Source organism: Numida meleagris, chromosome 1, assembly GCF_002078875.1.
Source record: "Numida meleagris isolate 19003 breed g44 Domestic line chromosome 1, NumMel1.0, whole genome shotgun sequence".
Classification (NCBI taxonomy): domain Eukaryota; kingdom Metazoa; phylum Chordata; class Aves; order Galliformes; family Numididae; genus Numida; species Numida meleagris.
Genome location: NC_034409.1, coordinates 153,790,198 through 153,810,580, shown reverse-complemented (window position 1 = coordinate 153,810,580; position 20,383 = coordinate 153,790,198). Strand labels below are relative to the sequence as shown.

Sequence of the window (20,383 nt, the reverse complement as noted above, 5' to 3'; positions counted from 1 at the left end):
ACATCTTTGTTTATACCGCTGACTGCTATTTTGTTTCTTCCAGCCTTGCCACAGATGCACAAACACTGAGAAAGGAGAAAGAATGTGCACTCTATATGATGGCTTTTAAAAAATGAGAAAAGCAAGTAAAATCCATTTCTTAAGAAAACATTCCATTTAAAAAATCACTATATGTTTATAGAAAAGATTTTTTTTTTAACAAAGGTTTAATTTAAAAAGTTAATAACTGGGTATTCCAGAAGGCTTGAGTCATTCACAGTAATAATTAGGGGGTTTGTTCCATACAAAATGCTTTATTTAACCTTCATGCCTCCATTCAGATAATTATACAAATGCATACATTTAAAGGTTTAAACTCTATTTCAGTTCACAGCTCAATTCATAGGAAAGTTGAATACAGAAAAGCAATGCACCAACAAAATATGTCTGAGACACCATTAAAAACGATAACACTTGTTCATTTAAATCTTTGAGAATAGACTGGAATAATCATCCTCTGACAGAATTTCATTAGGGGATTCCCTTTACATTATTATAGGGCAAAAAAATCACCATTTTACAGTAAGAGGAAAAAAAGCTCTGAGTATATTTACAATACATACACTATACATAAATACAAGAACAACACTTACATAATATTAATAAACTTATAACATAGGTGTTGCCTAAACACTACAGACTATATAAATGCAGAGGAAACTATCGGGAAATCAGATCTTCAGATAATTACTTTTATTATTTTTGAAGAAAAGGAATTTTTGTATTTAAAATCTTTTGAAAAGAAGGCGAAAGAAAAGACTTAAGAAACTACGATGTTTGCTTGCTAGCACTGGTGGTTTTATTCCTTTGAAGTACAGGACTTCTGTTGACACTATTATCTCTATGGGGTTACTGATAATGACCCTCCCTTTTGCATCTTATCGTAGGAAAAAGAATGAGGTGCCGAACACACTAATCCCATTGTTGTGAAGCTTCGGTCCCAAATTAATCACTTTAAAAACTAAGGGATGTTATTGTATTTTTACACAGGAGGATCAAATGAACGCTCATAGGAATACACAACTTTAACAACCCAATGAATAAGGAAGAGTTTGGGGCCAAATGCAACTCCATTCTTAGGATTTCATTCAACTAACGCCATAGGGGAATTTGCTTCATCCATAAGCGACTTGGCCAAGAATGGTATTTTTCATTATTCTGCCGTTTCTTCCTAAACACAGCTGAAAGAACTTTCCAAATTAATGGTATTTTTGACCCCACATGTTGATAGCAGTGTCCAAATCTCTCTTTCATTTGAAGTGTATGCATGTGTGTGTCTGTGTGTGTGGGTTGAAGGATTTAAGGCTGGCGGTGCGTGAAACTTAAGTCATTCATTCCTATCTCTGTGTATATTCTATTGTAAGTGCAAATGGGATATTATAACTTCTTAGTGACAGAGAGCAGGTCAAGGGAGCACACTGTGTAGGTGTAAAATGGAGAACTTATATTGCAAAGGAGGCAATGTATAGGACTATAGGGAAAAATAAACTTTTTTTTTCTTTTTTTTTGTTAAATGAAAAAATAAGATGTAAATATAGCAGTGAAAAACACTGGAATCAGAAAACCAGAGACGAGAACATAAACTCTGAGTTTTGAAAACATTTAGTTCTCCTGTAAAGGTTATGGCTCAAACTGTCTTTCCAAAGAAGCTCCTTACATCTAGAAAGATGGGAACAAGGAGAAAGGCAGCATCTGAACCAATGCCTGCATTTCATGGTTCATGTTTATGACAATCCATCAAAGCCATCACCTATCTGAGTGCATCTCCTGCCAGACACTGAGCGATAGTTTTCCAAATGCAGACAGGCCCATGAACCAGGTTTAGGAAGTCAATGTAGGAACCTCCATTCACGTTCTTTCATTAAACGTGAGAGCACCTTGAAAATGAGCTGGGGGAAACGTGACTTGTGAGTCACACAGACGGCCAAGAGCATCCCAAATAACTTTTACCGTTCTTATTTTCACAACAGCTAAAACTTGCATTCACGGTTTTGCTAGTCCAGAGAACTGAATGGTTGTTTACTGGATAGTCTACAAATCGCTCCAAAAGCAACTCAGTTAATTTCATCATTCGAAATCAGTAAGCACGTTGCTGGCAAATCAATAAAAGAAAAGCAAATATCTTGTTTTTCAAAAAGACATAAAAAAAGTCTGACTCATTTCATGACGTAGAAGGCTTGGTGCCCTTTCCTATGCAAGAACCAACACACACAGCACTGGAGTCAGCCCAGCGTGGCAGGTTTCTATGGGTACCTCCTTGGAGCACTGCTGCTTCAGTGCAGTGAACTGAGACCTCCTCTCTAACAGAAGCTCAGGTATAACAAACTCACGTTTCCTTTCTCCTGACGCATTCCCTGGTGCTCTCCTAAAACCTCCAGCATGAAATGACATCTTTTTTATGTGCTTAATATTTGCAAATTAAGTTCAGGATGACAGAATAAGCGCATGCATGTTCTGACGGGATTATCTCCACTGATGCCTAACGGATATAAGTTGTTACTGAACTAGTGGTCATCACACGATTAACCTGCATGCATTGGTGTCATAGTTTTCACATGCAGGTTCACATGCTTTTACTTTGCATCTCCACTTTCTTCTGCATTGAGTGTCTTCATGCACACACTATCCTGCTTTGGTGAATAAAAATGAAAGCCCGTTCTCTGACCCAAACAGCAACCCACTGGTGGGAGCATACTCTGCATGGGGAAATGCTGGGTACAACCATAGAGAATGGAAAGCAATCTTTCTTGGCATCAGGAGAACCAGTTACATTTTGATCTCCAATAAACTGATTTTTAGAAGCAGAAGTGTGAGGGATGGCATCACTCTGCTATTTTAAGAATCCATTAGCAAATCTTTTTTTTTTTTTCCTTTTTGACAGAAACCTACCAGATTAAAAATAATTGAAAAACAGAGTGGAAGAGACACAGCTGGTCATTTTCTAATGAGATCCACCAGCCCACTGATGCATTCGTTTAGGACACTTCATACTAAAAAAAATTCCTTTCTCCATTCTAAGAATATCAGCTTCTTGTTTGTCACTCAGATAGTCTCTAAACTGATAGCCTCCACTTTTTTTTACTTATTTCTCCCCCAAATAATAGTTTTAAAAAGTGATATATTTTGACCTCTCCAATTTGAAGATGCTATTAAACATTAGTACTACAAAAAAAGAATAGAAAAGAGAAATACAGTGAACTCAACTCCAGAATTCAATGCAGTGGATTTTTCAAGGGAATCTGTTCTGGTGTATACCCTAAAGAAGCTCCATTGGGCTTGTTGCTGGTTTTGTGGTTATTTCACTACACAATACCACGGATATATGCGCAAATCAGACATAAATTAGGAAGCAATGCCACAAAACACAGTGATCTCCATTTACACCTACTTGGAATCCATATGGATATGAGTAATTTGTAAACGAGGATCCATTTTCATCTTACATATATCTGACAGACGTTATTTGAGAAACTAACTAAAACTCCTAACAAAATACGTCGACATGAAAATACAAATGGCACTTTTGTGTTCGCTTCTGTGCTGCATTATTGTTCTCAGAGTTTAATTTTATTTTCGTCTTATTGTTGACAGAATCCCATAAGTTATTGCTGTGTAAAAGTATAGGAACATCCCATCAGTTCTAATAACAGGCACTTTCAGTTTCTGTTTCGTCTTTTAAAATGGATTTTAGGCTACCGTGCTGGAGTATACGAGCATTCTAAATGTCACAGCTGTCCCGCTACCATTGGACTGTTGACATACTACTGTACCTCGAAGACTGAACACCCCTGCAATCAGCAAAGAGCAGCTGCCTATTTCAGCTCTGCAACCTTTTTTCGAGACGCAGTGTAGTCAAGGGAAATACAAGAACAAATAAAATCAAAAGAGAGCTTGCTGTTACTGTATCTGCAGTTCACTGTAAATTGCCAGAAGGAAAACAAAACCAAACCAAACCTTTTCATATGGTTTTCATTTTCATTAAGTGTTTTTTTTTTCCTTTATTCAGTCAAAGACATTCTGAATGTTGACTTATTTGATGCTGAAGGACTCGATATGACTTCATTATATTGCACACCATCTGCGAAACAGCAAAGAAGTGGCTACTCCATTTTGCAGAGAAAACACGTTCTGCCAAAACAGAATAATTTACTTCTCAGCATTTTCTGTGTAAGCTTTGCAAGGCATGATATCTAACAATTTTTTTCATTATGAAAACTGAAGAATTTTTAAAAATGTACTTCATTTAACCTATTTACACCCCATGAAAAACTGTGAGTTTGAAAATACTTTTCCACTATCACATATATTACAGAATATTTAAACTGTTACAAGTATAGTAAAATACTTTCAATGCATTTCGATTTCTAAAGATGCAGTATCCTTATAGCTACATTTTTTTTCCTACTAAAAACTGCTTTGCTGCTGCAGTTGATCAGAAATCAAGCACTTTTAAGGTACCAACGGGTACGACTTCATAAGCATATAACACAGCAACTGTAACGCTATCATGAAACTGTGAAAATATAACAATCATCTTTAAATCTGTGTGCTTCTCCAGATATAAATCACAGGCAAAAGCATAATACAGTAATACGAGCTGGTTTCTTAAGAAGGTAGTATTTCCTTTTATGTCCAATTTATTCCCAATTCTTCATCTTCTGCTTTGTTTTTACAAACATGTTTGTCTCTATCTGCTGATGGGAGGAGGGATGTGGAAATGCTGGCATCTATATGCATGGGTGTTTGGGTGAGCATGTAGCAGGGCGGATTTACTTTAGACACATCTGCTGTGGAAGATGTGGTTCCTCACACTGGCCTTTCCAAACCAACGTTCAAACTAAAAAATAAGCAGGGTATTAATGGTGAATCTTACTCTGATTTGAGGTACCCACCTTCAATAAAGGAGAAAAGAGATTTTTTCCATTAAACATCATTTATTATCAGAAGATAAATTTATAAATGGTAACTAGAATACATTTTCAATATGGCTAATGGAAAACGAGATTTATGATCACTGCTATTCCATTATTAAAGGGGAGAAAGGTTGTCCAACTATTTGTCCATGCTCTGCACTGTAGGCTTATCCCAAACATCAACATCACTGATGTCATTTTTAACACTGTTAATTTTGTTATACATTACTCCAGCAAATAATCATATATACAAGTCAGTCTAAATCTATTTCATTAATTGTGTAAGCACGAAGGAGAATAAGGAATACTGCATCTTCATTCCCAGTATAAACTGCCGTTGCAATGAGCCAATTTTACAGTGCTGAATAAAACAGACGCTCAAAAAATAATGGCAATTTAAAATATAAAAAGTTCTGTATCAAAGCTGTTTGCTCATTATGTTTTCATGTAATGCTGGCTACTGAGATTTCCTGACAAATCCACTGAATCCTTTTGAAAACATCTGAAATCTGACACTTCATGGCAGAGTTTCCCATGTAAGCCATAATGCTCACAGTGGGTATTACCCATCCTTTCTTCACACTGGAAAGCATAAATCTCCGTCTTTCTGAAAGGACGGGGACGCTGTATATTTGTATTTCCCAACTGCTCAGTTAATTAAGATGGACTTACTGTGCTGTGCCAAGACAAGATCTGGTATTTCTGCATGCCACATATGATGTCAGCCTTCACCACAGTTATGCAATGCCACGGCACTGTGGTGAGATATTGTGATTTTTGAGGAAACCACTACGGAGCAGCTGCCCTTGGTCTCTGCAGAAGCACAGGAACTTGGTGGAACACAGGTGGAAGAACACCCTAAGAACGTGGGGGACATCCACTCCATGTCCCAACACCCTCCTTCCACAAAGTAACTTCTCTTAAAACACTTCCAAAGAGGAAAGCAAAATCAAAAATATTCACACAGAATATTTGGAGCCTGAGGGCTCTGAACAAATGAGAAATTTGCCAAGGATCATACTGCCTACTTGACACCCAGTGGTAGATGACTGCTGGTTGTGTAAATTGTCAAGAGGTAACAGCAGCCTAAAAAGCTCTTACATGTCTGCTGGAAAGGCCAAGCATACATTTCCTGCTGCTAAATAAGAAAATTTAGGGTATACCTCCCAATCTTTTGGCTTCATTCTCTTCTCATTGACACATTCTGTGACTATTTCCCTTGATGTGAGTGCTGCTTTATCCCTTAATCACTCTGGTGTTCTTTGAATAAAACCAGACCCTCTTTCTGCTGCAGTTTCATATGTATAAAGTAACCAGCTGAAAGACAAGGGGTTCACAAAGAGTGATTTCTGCCTTGGGAAACGAGCTTCCTACGGGACATCCATGCAGTCAGCACAGGACAATTCAAAGCTGCATACTGAAATTTAAAGCCTCTCAATTGCTCTCAGAGTTTTTTTCTTCCCATTCACTACACAGAAGCCTGAAGAAGACATTGGTCCCTCTGAGTTATATTCAGCTCTTGTGAACAACATCAGAGAAGATCTCTTCTTGTTCCTCTCGAATGCTAACAGAATGTCTTTACTTGTTTCTGGTCAAATAAACTTCATTTTCTATGGGGGAAAAACAAAATCACAGATCCTGCTGCTATTTAGGCAATTAGTAGGTAAAATGCTGTTGGTCAGGAAAATAATTTTATAAATTGACTTTTACCTGACCTGACTTCTTTCCCAAAACACTGAGATTGACTGATCCATTTAAAGGGAATGAACTTAAAGTCCATAAATGATAGACCTCAGATGCAATCCATGAACCACCTCAGGCACAACACTGACAACCATTTTTTAAAACGAAACAAGTAATGCTGTTGGCAAAAACCCAGTTCTGTTGCTCCACAATGGCTTATGGGCTATCAAGAAGCCCCGATCTGTTTCAGCCATTTTAAACTGCATCAACACTTGGCACTGCTGCTTAATGCCCAGTTCTGAGCTGGATGCTTGAACGCTGCAAAATTGCATGGAAGTTCATCACCAGCGCGGTCAGTGGGAATGTGAGAGACGTTTTTCCCACTATCATAAAATTGCAGAATCACAGAATCCTTAGAGTTGGAAGGGATCTCTGAAGGCCATCTAGTCCAACTCCCCAGCAGTGAACAGGGACACCACAGCTAGATCAGATTGCCCAGGGCCTGATCCAGCCCTGCCTTGAAAGTCTCCAGGGACTGGGCATCAACCAGATGGCTATCAACCTATGGCTGCTAATAATTTGTCTGGAGTTTCTATGCTGACCACTCACCAGAGGGGAAATTGAATAGTAACAGTACTAAAGCTCTTCTTTTAGGGGACTGATAGATTATCTGGTATAGGGGAACATTAACAATGTATTTAAAGACAATCAAATTCTGGAGCCTCTAAGTGCTGTTATGATGTATTATCCCAGTCTTGTTAATCCTCAATAAACTGCAGTTACTTTCAGTGTTTGTAAGGGTTCTCTGTTCTGCTTTTTCTTAAAGATTATCTTGACTTCAGAACCCGTTCCCAACATTGCAACTATTACTTCAGGAATCAGAGCTGAATTCAGACTGATCAAACCTTTAAAAATGAACAAGTGGCATCACAAGTTTAATCTGTGCAATTCCTGGAACCAAATATTTGTAATTAAATGCATTGCAAAAGACCTTTATGTATACATCTTTTATCTCTAAGCTATAAAAATCTCAACACTTAAAAAATCTTGCCAAGCCTTCTCTTTGTCTCATTTAGCTGAATAGGCAGATCCTTGTGAAGAAGGAAAACAGAAAAACACTATTCTGTTTTCACGAACAACTGATGACTAAGAGTTTCTCTCTTTCCTACATAATTTAATTAATACAAATTGATTCACAATTATAGGGCTGTATGGGAATGATCAAGAATTTCCTTTTATTTAATCTGAAAAGGCTTGGATTGAAAATCCCAGCAGAGGCAGCCACTGATACCCATATAAAGGAGCATTTGTATCGTAACAGACAGCTGGCAACGTCCTGTTATTCCCTAACTCCCAAAGAGAAACCTAATGTCTTGCAGAGCACCACTGCAGAACCATTTCTTCTTCCTACTTACAGTTCATCCACTGACTCTTCAACACTCAGCTCTTTTCTTTATATGTTTTGCTTTCCAGACACAAGCAAGCATTATGTTAAAGGAAATGAAAGTACTTAATTGTGGTAACTAGCAGGTCAGTGAAACCATCAGAAAGATTAACTTAAATTATCTTACGTGCAATTTCTGCATACCTCCCTTCTGTTGGTGTGGAGTAAATTATTGTCTCGAGAGCCATTTTACTCATTATTGCTTTTTCTCTGCAAAGAGACTCAGCTGTTTCTTCTCTATTTTGCGTTGTTGGTACATTCACTTCCATTTCATGGATGGCTACACCGCTAACCTTGGTACCAGCAAGTATAAGATCGGACTATTTCCTCGTATTCAAACACTGGTCATGGCGAAGAGGATACCTGCACGAAACAAAACTCTGCTTTGAGAACGGGATAGTAATTTTTAGATTGGCTTTCTCTATACAAATCAGAAAATGGTTCTAAAGAAGTCCATGGTAAAATACAGATACTTGATGTTGTACTTGCAGCAGAAATGCTGCTGCCCCTTTTTTATTTTACAGACTTCAATAACAACAACAAAAGAAAAGAAAGGAAAAAAAAAGATAAAAGAAAAGGGTTAAATGGCTGGTGTCTTCTAGGGCATAATGACAACTTGTGGTACAACATTAGAATGCCACCATTGTTATTGCAATAGTCTGCTCAAGTAACCCTTCAGCTCTGATGGTGGGACCTCTCCAGCAGGACCTCTCTTCTCGCCTACTCCCATGCAGCTCATTTGTAGCACAGCTCAGGCGTGATGCTGACACTGGCCAGGTGGTATTCAAAACAAGGGGAAGAGATGGGATACTAAAGGTCTACCGGTCTTGCTCTCATCATCATTGGTTTGTGGTATCTAATCCTCCAATCAGCAGTGATTTTTCAGGAACAAAATGTCCAACAGCTGAAAAAACATACAAGCTATAAACATTTTTTCTCAAAGGATGCAGCATGTAAAATAATGCCCATTCCTGTAGCATTTCGACTGCTATTTCCCAGGCGATTGTGATGACACTTTTGGGGGGTAACCATGCTGAGGGGCAGATGGGGTTAGCTTCAGATGGCGAGGAGAAGAGTGGCACTTCTTTTCCTGCTTTTTTTTTGTTATTATTTTTTGTTACAGATAGCAGAGACAGCCCTGCCTGCTAACACTGTAGAAGGGGATTCAGCCCTGCTGAATTCACTCCGGGTAGTTAAGAGACCCAGCTCTTAAGCTCGGCTGGAATAGGTAGCGTTTCTCAAACCAGCATGTGCCTGCGGCGGTGGAGCGCCAAGTGATCTGAGCGGGAAAAGCTGCGGTCACAGTCTGCACACTTGAATGGCTTCACTCCTGTGTGCTTGCGGTAATGCCTCGTCAGTTCGTCAGAGCGAGCAAACTTCCAGGTGCAGCCTTCCCAGGTACATTTGTAGGGTTTTTCTCCTGGGAGAGACAAAAGAAAGAGAGAGGGGGGTGGGAAACAGGTGGTGACTTTTCCCTCATTGTTCTTAATCCCCACAACCCCCTCTGTAGGCTTCCCATGAACACCCACTGCCTAGGGGTTTCTTTAGGCCAAATTACACAATTACTACGTACTGAATCTGCTGAATATAAGGAAAGGGCCCTGAGATTTATCATTCCTGTGGCATTCACATGACTAAGAAAATCAACAGGATTAAGGCACCAGTATAGATCCTACCTTGCAGGAGTGATGTGAGGATTAGCATAAGGACAAAGGGCTGCGTAATTATTCTCATGATTACTGTACAACTTTGCTAGCCTCATCCCATCGGGCTACACCTTCTCTCCACATGGACAGCCTGCCCTATTTTTCAGCAAGTTATCAAAGGGTGCCACAGACTTCCAATTATTTTAGGAAGTTTATGAAGGTTTCTAATTATTTGGATAAACAACACTGCAGGACATTTCTTAGCAAGCTGATAAAAATGACTGATCATTTCCCAAGGAAACATAAAAATTCAATCAGCAAAGTGTTCTCTTTATTTATTGCTCTCACTCACTTTCAGTAAAATTAATTTTGTGTGCAAGATGTTACCAGGAATGGCGTATCATTTTTAAAAGTACTCAGCCACAGGACTCGCACAAAGTTGTTGATAAAATCCAATTTACTTCAATGAGATCAGACTCGGGCTAAGAGCAGATTTTTGGAAAATCCCATCCTCTGCTTTTTATTTGAAGTTAAGCATCATGTTCTGCCTCAGTTTCTGTGTTGCACAATGCCACAGGAGAAGATTAATATCGCTGATCCAGACTCTGTGTTTTGATGAAAGAAACTGTTATAAAATCCCATTTTTGTCATCTTTGAAGGCTTTCCTTGTTTGGGATTTTTATCACCGCTCTTTAGTGTCTACAAGTTAAACGCTCTCGGGAGTTACCTTCATCCCACAGTTGAGCATGCTTCAAAACTGCGGAAGAGAAACTGTGTGAGGTCCACATGTGTGTTCCCTTGGTGTGTCAAAAGTGATTTCTTACCTCCCCTTCCTACACCAGCTAACCACAAGCAGGACTACATAAGAGCATCTCCGCAACAACAGTTTCCTTCGTCAGATACAATCATTCCTAAGTTATTTATTATCATTTATGAATCACAAGCAGCTTGCGAGATGCTACTCCAATTTTACGAACCAGTGATGCAACATTTGCTCTGTCGTAGGCAGGACCTTCCTCCAAGCATTTTTGAAAGTCAACAAATGTTTTGCTGAGAACCCAAAGTTTCAAAATCACTGCAAAGTTCAAACAGGTCTGAGAAGCCCAGCTGAAATGGACGTTGCTGCCTCTGTCAGGAATTCAGATGCTGTACAGGCCTTGGCCACCCATACGGTTGTCAGCAGCACTTGAGCTCACTGGCGTGGTACCTTCTGGGCTCCATCTGGGCCGCACTGCAGTTTTGGTGTTGGATAGGGTGGGAAACTGCTGCTGTGAGGAGAGCCCAGTGATTTGGACTCCAGAGTGACAGAATCATAGAATATCCTAGGCTGGAAGAATCATCAAGTCCAACTCCTGGCTACGCACAGGATCACCTAAAATCCAAACCCTATGACTGAGAGCACTGTCCAAACACTCTTAGAACTCTGGCAGCTCAGTGCCCTGACCACTGCCTTGTGGAGCCTGTTCCAGTGCCCGAGCACCCTCTGGTGAAGAACCTTTTCCTGACACCCAACGTGACCCTCCCCTGACACAGCTCCATGCCATTCTGCAGGCCACCACAAGGCCTCCCCTCAGCTTGCTCTGCTCTGGGCTGAACAAACCAAGGGACCTCAGCTTCTCCTCACACATCTTCCCTTCCAGACCCTTCACCATCTTCATTGCTCCCCTTTGGACACTAATAGTTTTATGTCCTTCTTACACTGTGGCACCCAACCCTGCCTCCAGTGCTGGAGGTGAGTCTGCACAGTGCAGAGCAGAGCGGGACAGCCCCCCCCCCTCACCCACTTGCAGTGCTGGGCCTGGTGCACCCCAGGGTATGGTTGGCCCATTGGGCTGTCAGGGCACACTGCATTCACTGTCCTCTTGTGAATGGGACAGGCAGGAGCTGCATGGCAGACAGCGGATCGCACACTCTTGTCAGTGACAAAATGCTACAAAATGTGCCCCGATCTGCCATTGAACTGTCTTGCATATGTGCCCTTGCAACAAACGGTGCAAAGCGCTGTGCAATATAAGTCTCCCTGTGTGACCTGGGAGGTCTACCCAAATAGCCTCGTCACACCACATGAACAATTTATAAGCGGAGCCCTTGCTGCTTCCAGTTTTAGTGTGAACATTCTTCTCTTGAAACTGTGATCCTGCCCTCATTGGTTTCTTTGACTACAGAAACTTCCAGAACAAAGCAGGGAGGTATTTCCTATGCTCTGGATCCTCACTGAAAAAGATCTGAAAATCTGTGTCCCTGCTGAACCCAAGATCTTTCCCCTGCAACAGCCACTTTGATACACAAAGTCCCAGTTCTTTTTCCGTGGTAGAAAAGCAGTGGGAAACCTGATGCAGGAAGGGATGGAAGATGAAAGAGAAATACCTGAACTAGTTTGTTTGTCCTTTAAAAGAGTATCACTATGGACAGGAAACAAAAGCCAGCTGACGGGAAGATGTGAGCATGGGTCACTCAGCTGAAGTTCCCAGGTGTTGCTTTGAGCCCTTCTCCTCAATGAGTCCGGCGTACCCAGCCCCTGCAGAGCTATGTGCAAGAGACAGGACTAACTGCATTCCTCTCACGTTATTTACACCACTGACAGAAAGTATCTCTTACAAGTTCAACCCAAGGAGACCTTTCATTATTTTCAATTAAATATAGATGTATAGCGTAAGAAAGAAAAAAACAAGACAATACAGTGTTACACTAAAGAAGACATTCAGTAATATGCACCTTAAAAAGCCACTGTAAAAGAAACTTTGAAATTCAGATACAGTTTTCCCTCAAGATTAATGACAACATTTTAGCTAACCTTTTTTTTAGGGGAAAAATTATAATGTTATATTATAACTTTTCTATTAAACTCCTACATTATCTGTGGATCATATCATGCTAGAAAAAAGAAGTTCTTATTCATAGCCAGTACTATATTAACTGTGAACCTTTTGCTTGGTAATATCCCAAGTCAAAGTCAAACACTCAACCATTTCAACTCAGGCACTTCTGCCTTGTGCGAGCACTTGAGTTTAAATATCTAAGACACTCTCGGGTTCAAAGTACCTCTTGTTCTTCGGCTCCTTCAACAGCTCAGCAGATGCCAGAGCATGGGGCTCAGAGTTACTGCCACGCACCACGGCACTCAAATGCTCATTCAGCTCTAAGGAGCAAAGGCAGGCTCCTTGCCCTGAGTAGTGGAAACATGGGAATGGAGGAGAGGACAAAACAGTGGACAAGTTCCGGAAAACAGCAGGAAAGATAGCTGCAGAAAGAGACTAAGAACCTGCAGTAATTATGGAGAAAAAGAAAACTGGAAAAAGAAAAAAACACCATTAGCTAGCTTAATCTTCTGAATCTGTAAGGTTTTAGGACTTGTAGAAGGAGGCTGTTTAAAAATAAAAGCCTGGAGCTGTGATCATTTTCATGGGAGCTTACCCTCTACTTCCCCACCTGTCTTTGAAAACTCTATTACTTGGTCCTGAAACCTGACAAAACAATCGTGAAAACACAGAGAAATCACATTCCGATGGTACTCTGCAGCTTTGCAACAAATGGACAGTAAAGAGTATATCCTGACAGTCATTTACACAAATCAAGTGAGACTGAAGAGCATGAGAAGGTTCTTCTAGGCTGTGCACTGTAGAAAATGAATGTTTTCTACTGTCTGGAGGGGAAGTTAATTAGAAAATTTTAAACGTATGACTCAACGCCCTGGATGGAACTAGTCATTTTTTAATCTTCTATTAACAAAATATCTGTTTCTAAGAGCCCTCCAAAACATTGCCTTTTCTAATCCAGATGCCACAATCCAAATTAGTTTAATTACTATATTAATTTTCCTACGCTACCATGACGCCTCTCATTTAAGCACATAAGAAAATAGTTAAAACGGTTACTCACAAAATCTCTCTAAACTCAGGCAAATAATGAATTAATAATGCTGAATAATAAGTCAATCCTTCAAAAATTTTCTGCCCTCCCCACAGTATTCATGCACTCTAACTTCTGGAAGATCATTCATCCAAGGAAATAAATCTCCCTCAAACTTTTACTTTACCATTCAGTGACATTCACATACTCCAAAGAAAAGATGTCATATGTTGATACCAGTAAGACATGGTGCCATATAACAGATGAAGGGACTACGACCTGCTCTGCAGTAGAATTTCCCATGTAGTACACTCCTCAACAATTTTCCTCTGCCCATCAACTAGCTGGAATCACAGTATTTGATGCTGATGCTTCAAAGGAAGGTGCAAAAAAAGTCCTATGTAAAGAGTAATGGGGTATGCTGCCAGCATGGAAACTACTCAGGAACTCTATGAAACAGAGCTGGGCTTCCATACCCTGAAAATTTACTGACTACAACTGCAGATACTCTATTGTACACTTGGTAGTCCCTTTTGTTTGTGTATTATTTAAGCTTCATTTATTCATCTGTTTAGCAGGCTTTTGGCTATTATGCTATTGAGTAATGATGAGGTAACTGTCTACTACCAGGACAGAAAACATCCCAGTGATCTAGCAGTGACCTTATTTTTCTCTGACATAAACTCCTTTCTTTCTCTGTTATTACAGGTGATGTCATGTCCCTTCCCAACTATGTCCCATCTATCTGCTTTTTCTCCATGTAACTTTCACTGTGCATCTGAATTCTTACATCTCTTCTCTCTGGTCCCTTCTGCAATGGTATTCATCATTTTGAAACACTGATAACATTTTTACTTCAAGTAAGATTCACCTAGAAAATATACTCAGGGGAACGTTCAGGGTTACAGGCTTAGCCATCTAGTCAGATTTTTCTGCATTTAAACTTTCATTATCTTGTGAAAGAGCCACATGTTAAAATTCCTTTTTTTTTTTTTTTTTTTTAAGAAGGAAAAACTTTGCAAAGCACTTGAAATGAAACTCTGTTTACAGTTTTGTGCAGTGTTTCCAAACAAGGAGCGTGGGAGCGTAAGGGAGATGCCGTCCCTCGCTCCATTCTCAAACTACAGTGGCGTAAGCCAAACTTGTATGGTTTAACAAGTGGCTCCTGCCCAGCTCTGCTACTTACAGCCACATCTTCATACACTCCTTACTCAGTTTCTATTGTCATTACTCTTGGAGGAGTATTCCCCACAAAAAAAAACCACCACAACAGAATGAGGTCCTAAAGACTTAGCCCATAACGAGTTGAAAGAGAACAAATAACACAGCAACCATGCTTCTGCCTGTGTTCCATGATGTTACATATTCTAGTTGAAGTCAAAAGGTCTGCAGTTCTGCAGGGTCAGGACATCTTAAAGCTATTCCTGGTTCAGTTTCTGCTATGGAAATACTATGCAATATATGTGGAGTACTATGCAAAATATAGAGCATGTAATATTTATGTCAACTGGTTTCAGCTCCCACGTATACACCAGAACCATTCTACAACACATACTGTGAGACTGCGAGATGGGAAATCATAAACTGAAAACCACACATAATGGCTAATTAGATTTTGCATTTCTACTAAAAGTAAGTGATTTCAGGCAGAAAAGAATCTTTTTACAGAAAAAACACCGTCTTATAAAGAGCATCCTCAGACACACCTTGCAGGAACGGGGCAGCTTAGCTTTTAGACACAAAGAAAAGGGAAAACTGACAACTCTTACGTTTTGTGTGACATTTTTATTAGTATAATTTTTTAATGAAAAAACATCGGAGCACTTATAAAGCACTTTCCAACTTCAAAGTGCCTTGTGAAGCCATCTTTTTACAAAAATATATTAATACTTTATAAAAGTCTGGCTTCATAATAGCACCATGTAACAAATATTGTGTCTTCTGCAGGTAGGAAGACCGATGCAGTGAGCACAAGCAGCCTTCCCAAAACTGCACAGAAAGTGAACAGCAGTGTATTAGGAACAACTTACTTTCTATATGGAGACCACTAGATCTCAGTTCCACCCCTTTAAACGTTTGGAATATTTTCAATCATCTTGATTCAAAAGCCTAATTCGATTATTCTGATGTCTTTCAAAAGGTGATTTTGGATGTCAGTTTCCAAATTATCTTTTCGATGAATATGAATTTCAATTTTGTTTCAGTATTGTTGAAATATGCAAATAAAAGATCTTTCTGGGAAGAGTTAAAGTTTCGTACCAGTTGAGCAAGTATGGGAAAATCATTTCTACGAGCAGAACTGAATGTACTGTGCTAATTGTGACATGTCTTGAAATTCAGGTTTTTTACTTCTTGTTCTCAGTCTTAGGCAAAGCAAAGGGACATGGTTACTTCATACGAAAACTGAACAAAATGACTTCTTCAGTTCAAAAGCATGGTGACAATCTGCACTCTTAAACAACAGACACAACTTCATCCATTTTTTGCCAGTTTTAAAAACAATTGCATTCAAGCTCTGCTTCTGATAATTCAGACCCAAGTCATTTTCCCACATCACAACACACAAGTATCTTTCATATCACTGCACTGTTGATTTTGGGTGCTGTTTGCCACCCTGGCTCTTCTTGTCACTCCCTCTGCAAGATCAGTACTAGTTCAGGACCACTATCTATTTCTTTCTCTTAAATATTGTTCCAACTCTCCCTTAGGTTCATCTTCAGTTTACTGCTATACTATAAAAATCCCAGCAGAAAAACTCTGTTTCCAGACTCACAAGAACTCAGTTCTCCATAATTCCTCCTCTCCAAATTCACCTCGTCAGTCTCAGCCCTGTTCTGGAAGGTTCTCTTCCACATTTTCTCTCTCTGTGGTTCTGCAGAGAGACTTCGCCCTTTGATTGGATGTACCTAGTACTACGCAAGAAATGAATTAATGCTCTGGGACAAAGACTGGTTATCTACTTTACTGAAGACATGGCTGAAATAAAATGATAAATGCAATGCTAATTACAACAGTAAAAATAACACTTTTGGAAATGTAAAAGGCCTCTTCCCATGCACCTGAATTCAGGAGCCAGATCAAATCCAAACAACAGATGTCAACCAGCATTTATTACACTTCCTGATATTTTCTTCCCATATGTCAAGGTGCTTTTACACATACTTGTATGTACATACATGTACACTAAGGTACATGTATATGCTTACAGATACATGTATACACATTCGTAGCAGAAGAGGGCATGGAGATTTCCTTCTGCTCTGCAGCCACAATATGGGACCATCAAAACTTAAGTTCCCTCGGTAATGATGAGATTTTTCCTTTTATGGCAACATCCACGCACAAAGGAATTTGGGAAAAGTGATGCAGCAGGCCTCTGCTTACATCAGCAGCCAACTGCACACAGGATGGTAGTCACCTGCACGCTACCTCTCTTTAACTGGGGTGCTGCTGGCCTGGGGTTTAGTCTGGATTCCTCAAATAAAACATCATTTTTTATTTGTGGTCTGTAACTGCAAGGGAGATGCCAATTAAGTGACACTTCCCTTTCCATCTGCAAGAACCGTGCCTCTCATTCTGCTCCTGCCACTCCCCCTGGATGCTCCAGGACTTGCTCCACCATGTTCAGCATGAGCAATATTGATGTTTCATGGAATGAAAATTAAAACCAAAACAACAACAAACAAACAAAAATCCCCATAGAAATAATAATAATAACAAAAAAACCAACAACTGAAAGGCTCCAGGGGATGAGCTTTGCCTCATTCAGAGGGCAGGACCCTGGTGTGCCACTCTGTTCACAGAATCAAAGCAGTAAAAAAACACCTCCCCTAAAAACTTTACTAGCTAAGTAAATGATTTGTGAATAGCACTGAGCTTTCCAAATGCAGATACCAATTTTTATCTCCATAAAATGTAGAATAAATAAATACAATACCAAGGAAAAATAACAACTGACAAAATAGACATGATGAGGGAAAACAGTCTGGGAAAAGATCATCAGAGTTAATGTAACCAAGATACCACAAAATTTCATATTCTGTCTAGAAAAAATACTGAAGTATAGAAAAGAACCACCTGTCCTACACAGGAGTCATCTGATCTTTCTCTTTTCACAGGAAAGGAGAAGTTTTGTAGAATTTTTCCAGTTTTCTACTACTTATTTGCAAAAAATAAGTAGTAGAAAAGATTGAAAACACTAGCTTTCAGGCTCTGCTTTTGTTTTTTCTTTCTTGGCATGGGAAAAAGCAAAGGAAATTTGAGTAAGATACTAAAGCAAAGGCTTTTGTGAAACTTACTTGTAGTTACTCTCGAAGTCTTGGTTTCTGATTGACAGGCTGCCCTGCAAAGGATAGGATGGGCACGAGAAACTCCAGACGCACTTCACAAAGGATATGTGAGGATCACCAGTAATGGCCGTTTTGGCAGCAAGTTGCTATCCTGCTCTCCACCTGGGACTGGAAGAGTGGGCTGCAAGAGTTAACATCCATGGAAGCTCTGTAATGTGTATTTACTCCTCTAGGTCTGGGTGCATCTGGGTGCAACATCTGGGAAAGCGCTTTGGAGGGAATGGGATTAGAGAGGTCTTTCTCGCCTTCATGCCACTGCAGGGCTACATAGAAATGGTAGACCACAATCATGCCTGAGACCTCAGATGAACTACAGTTCTTTGGAGGTAGAATATTAAGAACTAAATGGTTCACTTAGAGAAAATTCTATTCTGCATAATGAAATCATCATTATTCCCTTGTGCCACACACAGACAAAACACATATGCACCCCATATTTACAAAGTCAAGGGGCATGGTTGCAAATATTTTTCATAACCTAGAGACTGAAAGCAATCAGAGACACAATTAGACTTGCTTTCCCATCAAAGTGCCTTGGAATAACCATGTGGGCACTCTTCCATATCGGCACAGCATCAGACCTACAATGCAGAGGAACGATTCCCTGTGTGTAAGGTGAGTTCACAGTTTGCAAAATGCGCCAGAAATGAAATCATTTAACTTTCCACAGAGCAGCTTTTGGAAGAGAACTGGATGTACAAGCTCCCTGTGGTATGGACACCTGCCCGTAAGTAGCTGGATTTGGACAACTCTCTCAATACGTTCAGGCAGCTAGCAGAGGTTCACGCTTCTGAGCATCACCCTACAAGGATGTGGTGGCATCGGTGAGTCTGCCTTTATACCCCGGTACATATTCAACCAGCAGACATCCTATTTTAAATACATCATAAGTTCTGCTCTGAATTCTGAACCCAGTGACATCAATAGGCTGAGGCTTCAGCATTCCTGTTTGCAGAATAATTTGTGTTTCTTCTAAATAGAAACTGCACGAAGAAAGAAAAAAAAAACTAGACATGAAGACTTCCATGAAATATACTGGTTTCCACATTGGAAAGCTCTACTGTTTATTGAAACTGGCAGTAAATTTTAAACACTATAAGAAAATTGTTTCTTAAAAAATAAAAGCATCACCCAATACAAACAGGACCTCCTATCTTACTTAAAGCAAATTGCTTTTAAAATTGGCTTTGTTTGTTTAAATTCCTAAGTTCTGGAACCTGCTGCCGCAGCTTTTTTCACCCGTCAGGTTTACGTGCAGGAGGAAGAGTTCTGGGATAAGAGCCTATGGAGCACGTAGGACATGAGAAAGAAAAGCTGGGCTTTTGAACAGAGTCTGGAGGGCAGGTGACAAAGAGACATTAATTTTAAAGTAGGCCAAAAATCTACACAGTTCAAGTTGAATCCAAGAGGATTATTTTAAAAATCTTGCTTCCTCCCAGTATTTGTCTAAAGAAGGGATTACAAACCTGTAAATATCTCTCTGGAACATACAGCTAGCAAAAGGCATTAAACAGACCTTAAGAAAACAACAGGTAATGAATGGAGTTTTAAAACCTACAGTGCAAAAATAACTTTTTTGGTGCCTCCAACTTCTTAAGTCTGCTCTGAAATTGCTGAAAGGAAAAAGTGAACAAAGACTAATGACAGGGGCCCTTTCATATTAAAATAATATATGGAGCAACAGTGAGTGAGAGGAATGCAATGTTTGAAAAAGCACAGACTAAATAAAACACCCATGTACTCACTAGCCCTCTCTCCTCTAAGGTGGTGTCTCAACCCAGTGAAAAAGGAACTTCTCGGGGAGGAAATGTCATTTTCTCAGGTACAAAATCACATTTCTGAGATGCTTAGTGTCTCCATGTAATGCTGGGGAGAACACCTTGACACTGACAAGTAGGTTTCATTACGTCTGCTGCAAAGGTATTTGCTCTCATATCTCAGGAATGATATAGGCGTTGATCAAGGACAAAACCCTGAACACTGAAAAAAATAATTTGGCCCAGGGGCTGCATTCAGCCTGACTCTGTGAGCGCAGCCCCAACTTCTGCGGCAGAGGCACCAAGAAGGGCGACTCGGACAGATGGGGCTCACGGATGAAAAGCAGGAGTCACAGCCATGTGTATGTCTCACAGGAGGTGCTTCAGACAGGGAGCAAGCTTCCTTGCTTTCCTCCACCCATGAAGGGCAGTAGCAAAGCCACAGTTGTGGCTGTAAGATACCCACCCTGCTCTACGCTCGTGGACTGAATCCATTCCCACTTCTCACCTACAGAAACATCCCAGGCTTTTGCTGCCATTGACCCCAGGAAGCAACTCTGCCACATTCCTCTGGGAATTAGTAACTAATGACTGAAAATAGTGTTTCAAGGAAACAGAAATTGCTGATTACTTCTAGAATGCTGGCTGTAAGGAAAATGCTACAGAAGTGAGAAGACAGAAAACAATCTCCTCTGTATCAGAT

The 20,383-nt window shown here is 40.0% G+C and overlaps 1 protein-coding gene across 6 annotated transcripts in view; it reads right to left on the bottom strand.

Annotated features, from left to right (window-relative positions):
* Nucleotides 274–20,383, bottom strand: part of KLF12 (Kruppel like factor 12) — a 254,581-nt gene continuing 234,471 nt past the window's right edge. For 5 of the 6 annotated variants that reach the window (XM_021417390.1, XM_021417423.1, XM_021417400.1 and 2 more), the window contains 2 exons: nucleotides 12,093–12,251; nucleotides 274–9,499 (listed from right to left, as the gene is read on the bottom strand). In XM_021417390.1, the coding sequence (XP_021273065.1) occupies nucleotides 9,318–9,499; nucleotides 12,093–12,251 (341 nt within the window). In that variant the 3' untranslated portion in view covers nucleotides 274–9,317. The remainder of the gene's footprint in view (nucleotides 9,500–12,092; nucleotides 12,252–20,383) is intronic. The other variant, XM_021417433.1, reaches the window with a different exon arrangement.